The 15,870-nt window shown below is 42.8% G+C and overlaps 2 protein-coding genes across 11 annotated transcripts in view; one reads left to right on the forward strand and one right to left on the reverse strand.

Annotated features, from left to right (window-relative positions):
• LOC111862384 (cytochrome P450 4c3) overlaps nt 1-15,870 on the reverse strand; it is a 373,344-nt gene that overhangs the window by 133,935 nt on the left and 223,539 nt on the right. The window contains exon 1 of one of the 8 annotated variants that reach the window (XM_033750645.1): nt 11,417-11,727. The exons of 3 other annotated variants lie outside the window; for them this stretch is intronic. In XM_033750645.1, coding sequence (XP_033606536.1) covers nt 11,417-11,628 — 212 coding nt within the window. In that variant the 5' untranslated portion in view covers nt 11,629-11,727. Of the gene's footprint in view, nt 1-11,416; nt 11,731-15,870 lie in introns of those variants that run through there. 4 more of the 8 variants (XM_033750642.1, XM_033750646.1, XM_033750641.1 and 1 more) reach the window with 4 other exon arrangements.
• Nucleotides 12,251-15,870, forward strand: part of LOC111862386 (pituitary homeobox homolog Ptx1) — a 134,782-nt gene continuing 131,162 nt past the window's right edge. For 2 of the 3 annotated variants that reach the window (XM_023847726.2, XM_023847727.2), the window contains exons 1-2: nt 12,251-13,332; nt 14,494-14,949. In XM_023847726.2, coding sequence (XP_023703494.1) covers nt 14,592-14,949 — 358 coding nt within the window. In that variant the 5' untranslated portion in view covers nt 12,251-13,332; nt 14,494-14,591. Of the gene's footprint in view, nt 13,333-13,890; nt 13,899-14,493; nt 14,950-15,870 lie in introns of those variants that run through there. The other variant, XM_033750648.1, reaches the window with a different exon arrangement.

Consider the following 15,870-nt stretch of genomic DNA (forward strand, 5'->3'; position numbering starts at 1 on the left):
TCTGTCTGTCTGTCTGTCTACCTATCTATCTATCTATTCCTGTTGCTTCCACTTGGAGCATAGGGCATCTGTGAAGACCTTCGTTCTACTTCAGTATCATAATTTTAGATAGCCGGTAGGACACCTTAGACGGGGGATCAGCCCGATGCAAAGTCGCTACCTACACAAAACGCAGAATAATAATGCCTTGAATGAAATTCGAACACACGATTCCAGAGTTCGAGCGAGCGAAGATATTTCATCCTTATACCGCGCAGCCACTGCGACCAGCTGAATTCTATATAAATATTTAAAAAATCATTTGCTACTGCACAGAAAAATATGACGTCTCTGTTACAAAGACAAACATATTAATGCTGTTAAATGAAATTATCTCTTTCCTAATTTTGAGAATCATATGATGGACGTAAATATACCTATTTTAATGACAAAATCCGAGGTTTTGTAGACCCTTTCTCATCCGCCAGGAGGTCATATTCAAATTGCTTTGTCTGTCCGTCTGTGGGTATGAAACAGATAGAGAGCAGCTATGCGAATTCTTATTAAATCTTATAGACTAATTTGGAGCTGTATTTCCAATTTTGGTTACAGTGGGGGGACAATGGTGGCCACTTTACACGAAATCCTCCTGCATCTCTTGCATCAACCTTAAGCGTAACTCACCAAATATCTATTGGGGGCAAAAAATATTACCAACAGATGATACAGAGGAAACCGAAATACATACTTTTTATGTTCAATATAATTTTCCGCAAATCTTATCGTTTCATAGGTAATTAAACCAGCATTAAATGAGTCCCTATAATTGTTACGCCAACTTGTAGCCTATAATTAACAATCAAGAACCGTTTTCCCTATACAACAAAAAATTCTGTAGTCCTTTGCTTTTACAAGAATTTAGCAAACTTTGTTTCCACCTTAATGAGAGGTCTCTCCCGCATGAACAGTAATATAGTTATCCCTGCAACAGGCCGTGAAGGCCCATAGGGTGGTGAGACTTCGAGGCTCCCACATTTTCTACACAATCGGATCACAAACGGCGGTAAAGCTGTCAGTCTTACGCTCCGGCCGCCCCTTACCCCAAGGAAGAACCCTGGTACTCATTTCTGTTAGAGGCTGAGTCGACTCCAGGGTCATACTGCGGCTGAAAATATTAAGTCAATCGAAAAATCCAATGACCTTACCGGGATTCGATCGCGTGACCTACCATAGTGTCTCAACCAACTACGCTATCTCGTGTCCCCAAACAGGCCTTTCATCATTATCAGTAACTTGTCAGACGACAGGTCCACGGTCTCTTCCAAAACAATCCCTCCACTTAGGCCTAATGCGATCTAGAGCTTTCTCCTTCAAACGACAATATCCTCTTCTGTCCCCAAGGTCATCCAGCATCTTCTTACGTCTTCTTCCTTCTCTTCTGGTCACTTCTATCCGCCCCTCTATATTTCCTTCAATAACTTCTTTTAGAAGGCAGTTACCGCGTAAGATATGACCAATCCAATTAGCCTTCCGTTTTCTTATTTCGTGTAGGATATTCCTCTGCTCACTGACTCTAATTAACACTTCTTCATTTCTCACACAATTGGTCCAACTGATCTTCTCCATCCTTCTCCAACACCACATTTCGAAACTTTCCAGGTGTTTCTGATCTACTGCCCTAAGTGTCCAAGTTAAGCCCCATAGAAAGCAATGCTCCAAATGTAGCATTTCACTAGTTTCTTCCTTAAATTTTAGTCCAATTAACAATTATTTAATCATTTTGGAACACAGGAACAAATTTAATTTTCCAGTGATTACAGGGGCTTCTTACATGAGCCTTCAGTACTGTCGGTGAAGGTAAGAGCACGTCAACTTTCATAACGGGGAAGTCGCGTAGTGTTCTATCACAATCCAAATAAATGTAAAAAATAGTTAAGGTATTTCATTACCACTTGGTAATGGTCTGAGCCTAGGCGTGTCATATATACCTAGCTACATGGTTAGTACCTGAACTTGGGTAACAATAAATGAATTCAGAATTTTGATGAGGATAACTCTTAAAAAAATATCTCTTGGAAAACTGAGGTTGTGGAAGAATAACAGTGAAATGAAGCTTACAGAAGGACGTTATGCAGGGGAGAAGGAGACGGAATCACCATAGAGTTGTTTCCACTGGTGAAGCCTGAGGGTTCCCTTTTTTCACTTTGCCCATCTTTCGGTGTTCTAAAGAAAAAACTGGAGAACGTAAGCTTTCGGAAACTGGAGCCGTTTCGTTCCTCAGGTCTGAGGAGAGACATGCACTCCCTAGGGTCCCTTAGAAACAGCTCACAGATCCAATGATTGAGGTTAGCTGTTTCTAAGGGACCCGACAGAACAGATCTCTCTCTCTCTAACTATCTTACCTGAGGACGGAAACAGATGCAGTTTCCGAGATGTTCTGGTCCCACTTTTTTAGAATGCCCGACTTTGAAGAAAGTCCAAGAAGCCAGTAATTCTGAGTCTTACACCATCGTCAGGACCCTTTAGAATCTAGTAGCTTGTTTACTTAGCCAGCGAACTGATCACTAAATTCTTTCAATCAGACCTTCATTGGTTCTGCTGTAGTTTACAGCTGCCCTGTTTTCTTCTGATATAAATATAGGTATATGCTTCTATGTCTTCCTGTGACGACAACTGAAGTATAAACCTAGGGTTGCTGATACTACTAAATGTGTAGATGCACGTGGTCTGACTTACCAGACTGTCGCTACCGAGCAAACTGGTGTCATGACAATGTCTCAGACCTGCATTCGAGGAATCTTTGTTTTGAACCTCGGCTGGGACACTGGTAATTTTGGCTGAGGTCTCACGGGCTTTTCCTGATACCTTCCTGTAAATTCTGATATATTTCCTGAATTACACAGCGACCACTTCCTTCCAAGTCCTTTCGCGTTCACTATTCATTTATTACACCACCATTCGACGCTATACAGAGCGTCCCAGAAGGAAAGGTCAGTATTCGGGGAGATCATAACATCGGCCATTCTAAGCGAAAACTGAATACCTACTTGTACATATGTCCTATTCCGAACGGTTTCCAAGATAGAGCTATTTGTACACTGTACAGAAGAGCAACACGCTGTGTCCTCACACAAGTTGCAAAGTGCACTGATGCTGACGGTGGTATTTTCGAAAATGTGTTATACTGGATAAACTGTACCAACTTCATCACTTGAACAATAAATACCGGTATTGGAAACAGTACTTAATATTTCTTTCTTATCAACAGTTTGGAACAGCACAGTGCAATAGCTCTATCTCGGAAACCGTTCGGAATAGGACACATGTACGTACACAATTTTTTGCTTAGAATGACCGACAATATGGCAACCTAATCTTTCCTCCTGGGACACTCTGTATGTAGTCTGCGATGCTGTACATGTCGCAAAATGAGCCTCAGAAATATAAACTACCGATGAGAACTCAGAATCTCATGCATTGCCATCAAGAGACTAAGAGAGCAAAGTATACGAAGAATATGGCCTTGTGCTATAACTGATGGTGACACCGTGTAGTGTGGTAGATCATTATTAATGTCCCTAACACGATGTTGGTAACGATCTACCAGTCTAAGCGGAGTCACGCGCCAGGCAGTAATCTTCAAAGTTCTTGCTCCTCTTCATAAGAAATGTAGGCTATATGCAAGGTCTCCATTTTATTGCCGTGTAAACAAAGCAATTCTCGTTGTTTCGTGACCTTCACACGTAAGTAGTGTGCATGCGGGGGAGCAGAGGATTTAGGCCTGTTCTTGAGGACCCAAATAAATATTTTTTTTTATCTCCTTAATTATTCAAATCGAGATACAGAGAAAGGGGGGCACAAGACAATTTTGTGCAGGATTGGTAAGTTTTAGAAATTTGAGATAATTGTAGTGTTTGAGTCTTAAGAGCGGAACAACAGCCTACACTTCGTTATTGTCAAATCTCAGTAACTAACTCCATGGAGCAGCGGGCTTCATGAGAAGCCAACAGTCGTTCGGCCCCTCAAGAATCCCCCCAAATTTTATTGAACCCGAAGGTCCATTACCATGTCACAAGAACTTTCCACTGGTCCCTATCCTGAGCCAGATAGTTCTAGTCTATGTCAAACCATCCCCTCTCTTTAAGATTAATGTTAGTATTATCCTCCTACCCACGTCTAGGTATTCTATTGGTCTCTTTCCTTCTGGCTTTCCCACCAGCACTCTGTAAATATTCCTCTATTACCCATAAGGTCTGCACATCTTATCCAAAAGAAACAACAGACTCCGTTGTTTCAGTCCGCAAGCGAACTATGCCGACCGAGCGATCGCAGCTTGTCGGTGAGGTTGGTGCCAACTTTAGCGGCTAGAGGGTATCGCGTGGTCAGCGCAACGAATCCCCACGGCCGTTAATTTCGATTTTCTAGACCGGAATCGCTATTTCCTTGAAATAGCTCCTCAATTATCCTCACGAGGCTGAGTGGACCCCGTTCCAGGCCCACTACTTCTCAGAAAATCTGGTAGCGTCAGGAATTGAACCCGGATCTCTGGATCTGTAGACAGGAACTCTGACCACCAGACCACAGAGGCGGTCGCACAGTTCATCCACCTTGACTTAAATTTAAATATGAATATTAAAATGACTGAATTGCTGATAGATACAGATCATGCAGCTGTGAAGTTATCTTCAGTTTCTGCCTCGGAGCTACGTAAATCTCTTTTCGATACTGTTTTATCATTCTTTGTAGACAAAAAGAATAAATTAAGCACACAGACCTGAAGTTTCATACAGACTTAGACATAGAAAAATATCTAAGTTAAACAAAAACTTGGAATATGGAGCAGAAAGGAGAACTCGTGCCAGTGACTTCACTGATACCAACGGATTGCAATTGTAACCAAGTCAAAGTAGTGCTCAAGGCTGACTTTCAGAACGTAGGCCTATCCAGTTCAACTTTCCTTCAAGCTTCCAGCTAAGAAAAATTATTTTCGTGATCATCCTCAGATTCTCATGGAAAATTCGTGGATATCATCTCCAAAGAGACCACGATATACCTCTCTGCAAAACTCTGAATTTTCCTAGTTTAGGCTATTCAAGTTCCACGAACATACTTCCATTACATTGTACACTACATAACCTATGTAGTTGAAACAGCGTGGTAGTGACATGAGAAGCGTTCAATATTTCTTATTCTTCCTCTTCTTCTAGTATCGTTTGTGTTTTAAGTGCGTCGACTGATACATTTCTTTTTCGATTTCTTTTTTCCTGCACTTTGTGGTCCCGGTAGCTCAGCTGAACCACGTGTTCTGGTTCGTCCCACCATCATCATCATCGCTATGGCGCTACAGCCCTTTGTTGAGCTTTGGCCGCTTTTTCAGTTTCTTAATCTTAAACACAATCGGTAGGACTCCTTGGACGGTGGATCGGCCATCGCAAGGCCTCTACATACAGAACAGCACAAACATAGAATAAGCGCACATAGACATCCATGCCTGGAGTGGGATTCGAAGCCACGATCCCAGCGTTCCAATGAGCGAAGACAGGTCATGCCTCAGACCGCGCGGCCACTGTGATCGGCCTGGATCGTCCCATAAGTAAAGTAAACTTGTCCATGGGCTTAATTAAGAAATTGAGTATCACGTCGTGAAAACATGTGTGAGAGTGGAGGTATAGCTCCGCCATTCTCAAAGTCAGCACCGGAAGGAGGTGAGTGGCCAACTTCAAGCCCATTTTCTCGTCGGTCTATATCTTTAAATGTTGTTTCCAAAAATATTACCGATATCCTGTTTCTATAAATTATTTTCAATGGGTCTCACTTTCAGGCTTGTTACGTAATCTTAGCAGAGTCTACTTTAAACCTCAGTGACAACTGAGAATCCATTTCACATCAATGTTATTGGAGACTGCCCACTGCAAGTGTAATTCCGTCAATTTCACGCCAACTTTCAGCAAGGACTCTGCATTTATTTGTGTGAGGGTCACTGTCTCTTGTCCTGCAGCTTGGCGGGACTGTGTCGGAAAGTTTCAAGAATGAACCTGATATTGTAAAAGTAAAGGTATCCCTGTAACAGGCCGTGGAGGCCCATAGGGTTGTCAGATGTTGAGGTTCCCACATTATCTAGACAATCGGGTCACATGACGGTGAGGTTGTCAGCCTTACGCGCCGGCCGCCGTTTACCTCCAAGAGATCTGTCTGTCTTTCCGAAAGTTGCAACTCGAGAACCGATGGAAAGATTTTCACTGAATTTTATATTAGGAAATTTTAGTAAAAGTAGCAGATTCAACACAGTTTTCGTTAAACTGGTCAACAATGTCAGACACTCCATATATAGACAAGATCTAAAAGTTTATGACGATTGTACATCGGTACAAATATTATGTTTCTGGACATCACCCATCGACCTGTTTCCGACTAACACATAGTCTTGTTTTTAATTAAAACACAACGTTTCGGAGACTGGATTCTGTCTCCGTCTTCAGGTAAAACCTATTCAGGTGGGCCTAATCGATATATCTAGTCCATATCACCGAAGACCTGAAGACGGAGACAGAACCAGGCTACGAAATATTTCGGTTTTAAATAAAAAGAGGAGGATGTTTTAGACAAAAACAGGACGAAAGGCATTGTCCAGAAACACAATAGTTTTACACCATATGTAGGCCTATAGGCCTATAGGCAGTCAAACATGGGCATGCGTCCTATGGGACTGGGGAGGTAGAATTATTGTGCTGGCGAGGACCAGTGAGTACGGACCGCCTCTGTGGTCTATGGTCAAAGTTCCTGGCTACAGATCCAGAGGTCCGAGTTCGATTCCTGGCGCTACCAGATTTTCTGAGAAGTAGTGGCTCTGGAACGGAGTCCACTCAGCGTCGTGAGGATAATTGAGGAGCTACTTCAAGGAAATAGCGGCTCCGTTCTAGAAAACCGAAATTAACGGCTGTGGGGATACGTTGAGCTGACCACGCGACACACTCTGCCCGCTAAAGTTGGCACTAATTTAGCCTACAAGCGGCGGTCGCTCGGTCGGTATAGTTCGCTTGCGGACTAAGACCACGGAGTTTGTTTGTTTGTTTGTTTGTTTGTTTTGTCAGTCCGTATGCACATAATGATATACATTGTTTTCTTCCTGTACCTCTAGTTAAGTATTTGTCTTACAAATACTGTGAACAGGAGTATTTGTGGACTACGAAACACATATGGCTACTTTATATTCAACGTAGCGGCCTCCGTAGTCTAGGGGTAACGTTCCCACCTCATGACTCAAGGTACGCAGGTTAAAAAACCCGGCGGAGGTCGTGGAATTTTTAAGGGCGGAAAAATTCAGGGAACAAGTCCTCCGGGAGGGACTTTAAGCCGTGGGTCCCGTGTCGTAGATTTACGGCACGTAAAAGAACCTCAAGTCTCTAGGAGACCTCTGAGCAAAATTAGGCCAAGTTTCCCGCCCAACTAGTTTCCAATTCCTCTGGTAGATGGGGAAGTATCAGGTACCACTGCCAGAGGAGGGGGGACCTCTCTGACAGAAAGGGACTAAAGTATTAGATACCACTGCCAAGTAGAGGGTAGAAACCTTGCTGGCAGAAAGGGACTAGGAACCCCTGCCAGAGAAGGGACGACCTCGCTCACAGAAAGGGACTAACTATTAGATACCATTGCCAGTAAGAGGTTGGAACCTCGCTGGCAGAAAGGGGCTGATAGTAAGCACCAGTACCGGTAGGGTATGGAGACAGTAGAAATTAAAGGGGGACGCACAATGGACCAGTAACCGGTCTAAGAGCATGGGGAAACCCACCCCCTCAATACGGAATACGGAATATATTCAACGTGTTTTCTTCTGTAAGTGTTGTGGTTTTCCAGATAATTGACTGGAAGGGAAGCCTATTTGATAGGCTGGTCTTCCGAAACCACATGAGGATACTGGACTCTGTCTTTCTCGATAGTAATTAAACAAATTTAAGGTATATCTCTGTGTGTGTGTGTGCGTGCGCGTGCGAGTGTGCGTGTGCGTGTGCGTGCGTGTGTATGTGCGCGCGCGCTATCAGTTTTATGTGTTTCACTTTCGATAGCTGTTCCGCTGCCATGATATCTCTGGTTGTAACTACACGCTCGTCAGTTAGGTTTGAAATGAAAACAACGACAATAATGTTATATTTCTGACCCGAGTTAGGAATTGTTACTTCACAGAAATTTGATATATTTGATAAATCGCGATTTCACTATAGTAGACCTATATATTTTTCTTTCGACATGAATCGTAGACACTAATTCAAATTGTCATTTCTGGGATTTTATCCAGATATTTTTATCCGTGTCTGTGTATTGAAATTATTATGGCTTATGTGTGAGAAAACTTGTCACATACTCGCATTGCTCTAGGCGCAAGGCTCTTTCTAGAACCTAAATGTAAACTAAATTCTCTTGCTGAAGTGCACTGGAGCGAAATCAGCAGACACACAAAGAACAGAACATATACCTACATATCAGACGGTCTCACTTCTTGTGACCACGTAAACTTGAGACGATATTGCTAATTTCACGGAGCTGAGCCCTTCTTGAGAAGCCGCTAGTTGTGCAGCTACTCAGAATTTCCCAGAATTTTATGGAACCCGAAGGTTCATTACCGGGTTCACAAGAGCCCTGTACTGGTCCCTATCCTGAGCCACATCAATCCAGTCCATACCAGCCCATCCAATCTCACTAAGATTTATTTTAATATTATCCACCCACTTACGTCTTGGTCTTCCTAGTGTCTTCTTTCTTGATGGCATTCCCACCAGTATCCTATATATATATATATATATATATATATATATTCCTCTTCTCCCCCATTCGTGCTACATGCCCTGTGCATCTCATCCTGCTTGACTTGATCAATTTAATTATACCTGAGACGATACTGTGTCTCAATTAGGGTATCTCGTAAGGATACAGAGCATGTTGCTAAAATTTTATAAAGTAAACGGAAAAGTATAAGTAATCTTAAAGTTCAAAATTTTTGGAACACTAAAAGAATGTCATAAAATTGTTTCATACCGGTTAAGATTATACAGAGTAATTCCAAATTATTGTCGGTGTTTCCGTGGCCTGTAAACGGAAACACCGACGATAATTTAGAATCACTTTGTACACAAGGGATATATGCACCTACTATATGTATACGTCGGAAAAGCCTTATAATACGGAACACGTTCTAGAAGCATAAACCTTCAGAATAAGGCTTGCAGAAAAAACTGAATATGAACGATTTAAGAAAAAGACAAAATTTAGAACCCGCTGAAGTGCGTTTTCTGACATCAGTAGAAGAATTTGGGCTCCGAGACAAAATGAGGAATAAAGGTACTGCAGTTATAGGCGCGTCCAGAGAGGGATTACGTCTATAGATTAGTAATAAGACAATACGAGATTAGGCTTTACAAGGATCGTGATGTTAACGGACAGGAGAAACCCGAATCTCTAAGAAATTTTGAATTTTGTAGGACGCACAGAAATTTGATTCGGCAAAGTTCTGCAGGAAAAGAGCAACATGTGATTATCTACTGCTTGCCGAATTTTGGTTTCTACTCGCCAATTGAAAAGAGGGATAATCACTGAAATATTTTAACTGACGCAACTTGCCATATGCCTAATGGTTAGGTTACATTTTGTCAATTGCTAAAGTTATTTTTGTAAAAATCTCTTAAATGATTTTACCTAACACAGTTAGAGAGCTATTAGCTTTAATTTTCGTAAATAATTTAGAAGTAAACTAGAGAAAACCTATTATAGCCCTATATTTAATTTGAAATAGAAAAAAAAAAGATACGGCCCAAAAGGAAGAGACTAAGATAGAACTTCATCCAAGTAGCAAATCTGCCACATCATCATGGAGCTGAGCCCTCCTGGAAGAGCCGCCAATTCTGCAGCTACTCAAGAATTTTCCAGCATTTTATGGAACCCGAAGGTTCATTACCGTGTTCGCAAGAGCCCTCCACTGGTCCCTATCCTGAGCCAGATCAATCCAATCCATACCATCCCATCCTATCTCTCTAAGATCCATTTTAATATTGTCCACCCACCTAGGTCTTGGTCTTCCCAGTGGTCTCTTTCCTTCTGACTTTCCCACTAATATTCTATACACATTCCTCGTCTCTCCCATTCGTGCTACATGCCCTACCCCCTCATCGTCCTTGACTTGATCATTCTAATTATACTTCTAGAAGATTACAACTTATGAAGCTCCTCATTACGCAGTTTTCTCCAACCTCCTGTCACTTCATCTCTCTTCGGTCCAAATATTCTCCTCAACGCCCTATTCTCAAACACACTCAGTCTACGTTCCTTCCTTAATGTCGGAGACCAGGTTTCACACCCATACAGAACCGCAGGCAAAATTATAGTTCTGTATATTCTATTTTTTTTTTGACAGCAGACGAAAAGACAAAAGGTTCTGGACAGAATGGTAGCAAGCATTACCCGAGTTCAATCGCCTCTTAATTTCCTCCTGAATCAGGTTTCGATCTGTTATCGTTGTTCCCAAATATCTGAACTGTGCCACATTTTCAAAACATCTGTTTCCTATCTTCATATCATGATTTTGCCCTGAATTTTGGTGATTAGACAGCAACATGTACTTAGTTCTCTCTGCATTTACTGCTGCGCCAACCTCTTTACTTGCGTCAATTAAAGTTCGTGTGTTTTTCTTTATGGTATCTACATTATCACCCAGTAGATTCACATCATCGGCATAGGCCAACAGCTGATGTGTCCCGTTTCACGGAATATAAAATTGTAACGCAAACACTGCACGTCATTGAAACATACGTCACCTAGACTGCGATATTATTAACATATCGTGACAACAGAACCAATGAATGCCCCCTTCTCTTATTTTTTAATGACAGGACTAAATGCACAGTATAAAATTCATTTATGTAAAAATATCTTACTATTAAGAATTAAAATGAATATATATATATATACTCTCTTAAGGAAATATCTTACGAGTTTTAAAATAAGAGACGCCATTTAATCCAGTATGCAAATTAATATTACACAATTAAGCCTGCTCTCAAAATTCATGTGTACTTCTCAATTTGAATTTGTAACCAATGCTGACACGTGTTGAGGCATGAGAATGCCATCCTTGTCATAAATCAATAAAACAGCGCAGTAAAGATGAGAAACGCTTACATACGTCGTTTTTTTTTAATATTAATGACTTTAAAGGACGTTTTGATCAGTGCAATTGCGTACTTTGCTCTTCTCGTTACTGACAAAAGGAAACGCTAAAATCTCCCACAACAATCACCCAACGAATGAAACTCCACAACAGACAAAAGACGAACACAGAACGCGTCACAGCAACTGAATGAAAACAAGGAATAAGAGTATCTGTTTTCCGCCATATTGGTATTTAGCCAACGCTCCTCCCATTTGTGTTTCCTATTGGTAGTTGCGATACCTTGTCAGGGCGGAGCTTATTCTGCAGAAGAATAATCGTGTCTTGGAAGAAGAGTTGACAACACCCAAAATGAAGTGTGGAAAACTGGAGTAGCAGGTTAGAAATCGTGTCCACAAGATCAAATTCTCACACTGTGAAGCCTCACATAGACAAACGAGGTCAGCCTTCTTGGACACTGAATATTCTGCAGGATTAGATACACACACAGGCATCCATGTTTATGCAGTAAAATATTACCTATAACATATTTGTGTTACACTCCATATTTGTTTATAAATTGGCCAAAGTAACAGTCAGGAGAACCCGTTCTCAACCACCCTGCATCCCCCAAAACACACGTCCAAACGGAAAGAATGAACGAAAAAGACTTCTTTCACCCAAGCGTCAAAACCCTCCCATTTTAACGCCTTTGACCCCCACCACCGGGCTTCCCACTTCTCCCCACCTTCATAACTCCGCCCATTCTACGGAAAGAGAGAATGGGATGGTGAGCTCCGATGTGTGAGACAAGGAGAGAGTGCTATTCTGGTCCCAGTCACGGGAGGACCTGTGTACTAGCCGACGCGCAGCGCGCGCACATGGGCTCACCCCTTCACCCCTCCACGGAGTGGACACCCAGTGCTGCGGGAGTGAGACAGAAGATGCAGAGAGTGTATATGTGTGCCCACTCCCCCTGATACCCCTGCCTCCTCATAACTTGCGCTCCTCTTTGGGACGACACCAAACCTCTTCCCCTCCGCGGCAGGTCAGACTTCCCTCTCTAACTTTGCTACGAGGGATGATATATAGAGCTCTGGACTTAACGTTTAAATCGCGTTGGGAAGTCGACAAGATTAGGCTGGTGTAGCCCTTTTCCTGGGTGGTGGTAGCTTGCTAACTTCGAAGCTCTTCTGTCGGACCTTGAAGGGGGGTTTCTCTTGCCCGTGTTTAATGATAACGCTCGCAGCAGTTGCCGCCGTAGTGGTATAGGCTCCCCACTTTTAGTTGTAGTATCAGACCGGACCACGTTAGGGCTGGACTCAACCTCAAACTGACGTACCACCTTGTAGTGTGTGTGTGCGTGCGTGCGTGTGTGAGTGAGAGAGAGTGTGTGTGTGTGCGGCGATGCGGAGGGAGCGGGGATTCTGATGGTGAAAGGGGATTTTTATAATAGAGACTAAAAACCTTCTTCTAGCTGAGCTGTAAGCTGGATAAGAGATAGACTGCTACTAGTCCTAGAGGTATTGCTGTCCACGGAGGGGGGAAGTTAAGACCTATAGGCCTATATATATAAAAGACTTTACAGAGGCTTCAAGATTGCTTAAGTGGTATTATATTCTTACGAGCAAAAAAGAAGAGGTGATACAGTCGAGCGGTGTTCTCAACCCGTTAATCACGGCTATCAAGACGCGTGTGTGTGGACTTAAAACTGATAATACAGTGATGTGGTGTTGAGCGCCAAACAAGAACAGTGGCACATACACAAAGATACGGAATTTTTGTTCGTGATATCTTTTTGTTCTTGATCTTGACAACGAAGGTAGAACACACAGAAGGAACTGAAACCGGATTAAGAATAAATAGTGTAATCAGTTTAAAAATATATATATATGTATGTAAGTGCAATAATCTGAAGAGAACGGATGCGGTGTTTATAGCCTGAACTTACCAAGTGATCTCCGTGTGCAAGTGTTGATGTGTTACAGGCACGAAAGTTGCCACCACTTGACTTGTTAAACATCACTTCCAGTGTTTGAAATCAACCTCTAAATCATTTGTCACACTCTTCAGGTCTAAGTGAAGATTACTTAACAAATTTTAAACACTTTCCTATAAAATTGAACATAAAATTGTTTGAAAAGTTCTTATGGTTTAACAACGCCCAGAGACATAGACATACGTCAGAAAACTTCTCACCAACACAGCCACACCAGAAGGTAAAGGTATTTATGCCACAATGATATTACAGAAATCTGGTCTAGGTTACGGTGTGTTGTTCGCAGCGAGGTTTAGCTTCCTCTCTGAGAGTTTTGCAACTGAAGTGGGGTACAGCTTCACGTTACAGGCCATAAAAGGAGCACAGCTCGTTTGAGCATTTAAACCCGGACATTAGTTCAAATCCCACAATTAATCTGCAGGCTAAAAAAACTTCAGTCTCGGCCATAGCAGGCAGTTGCTTGTTTGAACGACAAATCCAGGACTTCTAGGACTTTCAACATCTACACACAAAATCCTCTATCCAAAACACACACGCACACACGCACAAACACTGTCACACAGAGGGTGAGGTGTATATAAAAACACGTGTAGTGAAAAAGGGGGCGGGGTTGGAAAAAAGAGGAATCCCTCTAGTGGAACGACCACTGCAACAGTGTAACGGCACACGAGGAGAGGGTTAAGGGGGGAAGGGGTGCACTGGGAGAATGAGTACCCCCAAACCCTCTCTCTAGCTCTTGTGGGCTTTACTGGAGCTTTCGTGTCTAAAGCCCAGGGCTTCAACGAGGTAGGCTATAGTGTGCCGAACATGAGCTGCTTCGCCGGTAACCAACCGAGGGCTTAACCGACACATACCCGCCACAGAAAAAAGCTTTACACATTATCCCCACGGAAAGCCCTTTTTAAGCTCTTTTTATACTACCCCTCACCCCGTGGTTGTCTTTTTAAAAAGTTTTACCGCGAAATAACAATATTGAGTTTTAATACTTCAATACGTTCTTTCCTAAGGTCTGAGTGATTTTTTTCTAACGCGGAACAGTTCAGCTTTTCTACCTGTTCTTTCGTTTTAACGTCTCTCGCAGGGGGATTTCATTTAAGTGACAGGATTACATGAAAAATCGTGGCTTAGAAGACGATCGTTTTTTCGCGTGTAGAACTTCCTGAGCTACTTGGTGATAAAGAATGAAGAGTCTCTAAGCTTAGTCTATATCGTGACGACTGTTCGAATTTTATTTGAATAATGATGAATCTCATTTGTGTAATAATTTTTAGGTGTGCAACAAGTACATTTAAAAAATAAACGTAAACATTTATTGTAAGCGTTATAACTATTGACGCCTGTCTTGTACTAGCGTAAGTTAATTGTATTGGAATTTCCGCAGAGGACCCGACAGCACCGCGCGGATCTGCAGACCGCATAACTACGAGTCATGTGCTGCACGAGTGCAAGTCCATAGGCCGGGTGTGCGAACTCTCTCAGATGATGGAAAGGATGGAATCCTTAACGGACACGGGGCTGTGTCTTCAGGACCTTGTGTCCGGTGTGGCCACCTCGTCCTCTGCGACAAGTGGCAGCAGTGAATCATCAGCAGCGCACAATCACCACCAACACACGAATCATCATCATCACCACGCGGCAGGTCACGAGGCTGTCGTGCCCGTCAGCGCTGTTTCGGTGTCCTCGGCAGCTGCAGGCATCATGTCGGCGGGAAGCGCCGTGCTGGGCCTCAACCACCACCATCATGTGTCCGCCGCGGTGCATGACAGCGTCAGCCACCACCACGTCCCGTGTGCACCCACGGTGCTGCACCACGAGCCGCTGGAGAAGCTGAAGCGGGGTGAGTAAACTTCTGCAACTTCTGCAACTTCTGCAACTTCTGCAACTTCTGCAACTCACAGGCCGCTGTTCCCTTCACCCGTCCTCCTTGTCTGCTGTTTCATTCTGGCCGGGTGGTCTAAGGCGCCCGAACATCAATATCATGGGTTTCAATCCCACTAGGTGCATGGATCTATTATCCAAAGTTTCATCTTCGTTTGTGCTGTCAAGTGTAGGCAGACGCCTGGCAATAAGTCCATCCCTAGCCCAAGGATCGTTTCGTAGTTCTGAATCGGTAAACCCTTCTCGGGTTACTAGCCGTGTCACTTCGTTAAAAATAGTCTGATCAGACCCTGGTGACGCAGATGGCCTCCGAAACGTCTGTAGTTTTTATCCAGTTGACACAATTGATTGCCCGAGAAGATTTTAGCAGCTTCAGCTGCCGTGAGAACTTCAGGTCTTATAATTCTGAAATGGAACAGGTCGGAGGGCCTATGTGTCAAGACTGAAAAATAATAATTAATTGACGCTTCTTCAATCGGCTGTTTTGTGGAATCTAGATTTGAGTCAACGTGAAAAAGAAGTCAATTTTCTCCTGAAGTCCAAAATTTTAAATTAACACAGATGAAATTCTTTTGCCGGAAAATTAGAAGTGAAGATACCGCTTGTAAGACCTAGGCGTAGATGGAAGTACAGGTCCTACTGTTATCTTCGCTGTTTGCATCCTGTTGTGTTCGTGATTGACGGTATGTGTCCGTCATGATGACAATAAAAACAAATCAATTGAACTGTTCACATTGGTTTTATTTGGTCGTTATTACAAGATTCGGTCCGCAATTGGGACCATCTTGAGGCAGTCTAGCAAACAAATTCCTTGTCACTGAACTGTCCTGATGCGGATCCATATTAGCGCTACTCATCACAGTCATATGCAACCTTCACG

Source organism: Cryptotermes secundus, unplaced genomic scaffold, assembly GCF_002891405.2.
Source record: "Cryptotermes secundus unplaced genomic scaffold, Csec_1.0 scaffold671, whole genome shotgun sequence".
Lineage (NCBI taxonomy): Eukaryota > Metazoa > Arthropoda > Insecta > Blattodea > Kalotermitidae > Cryptotermes > Cryptotermes secundus.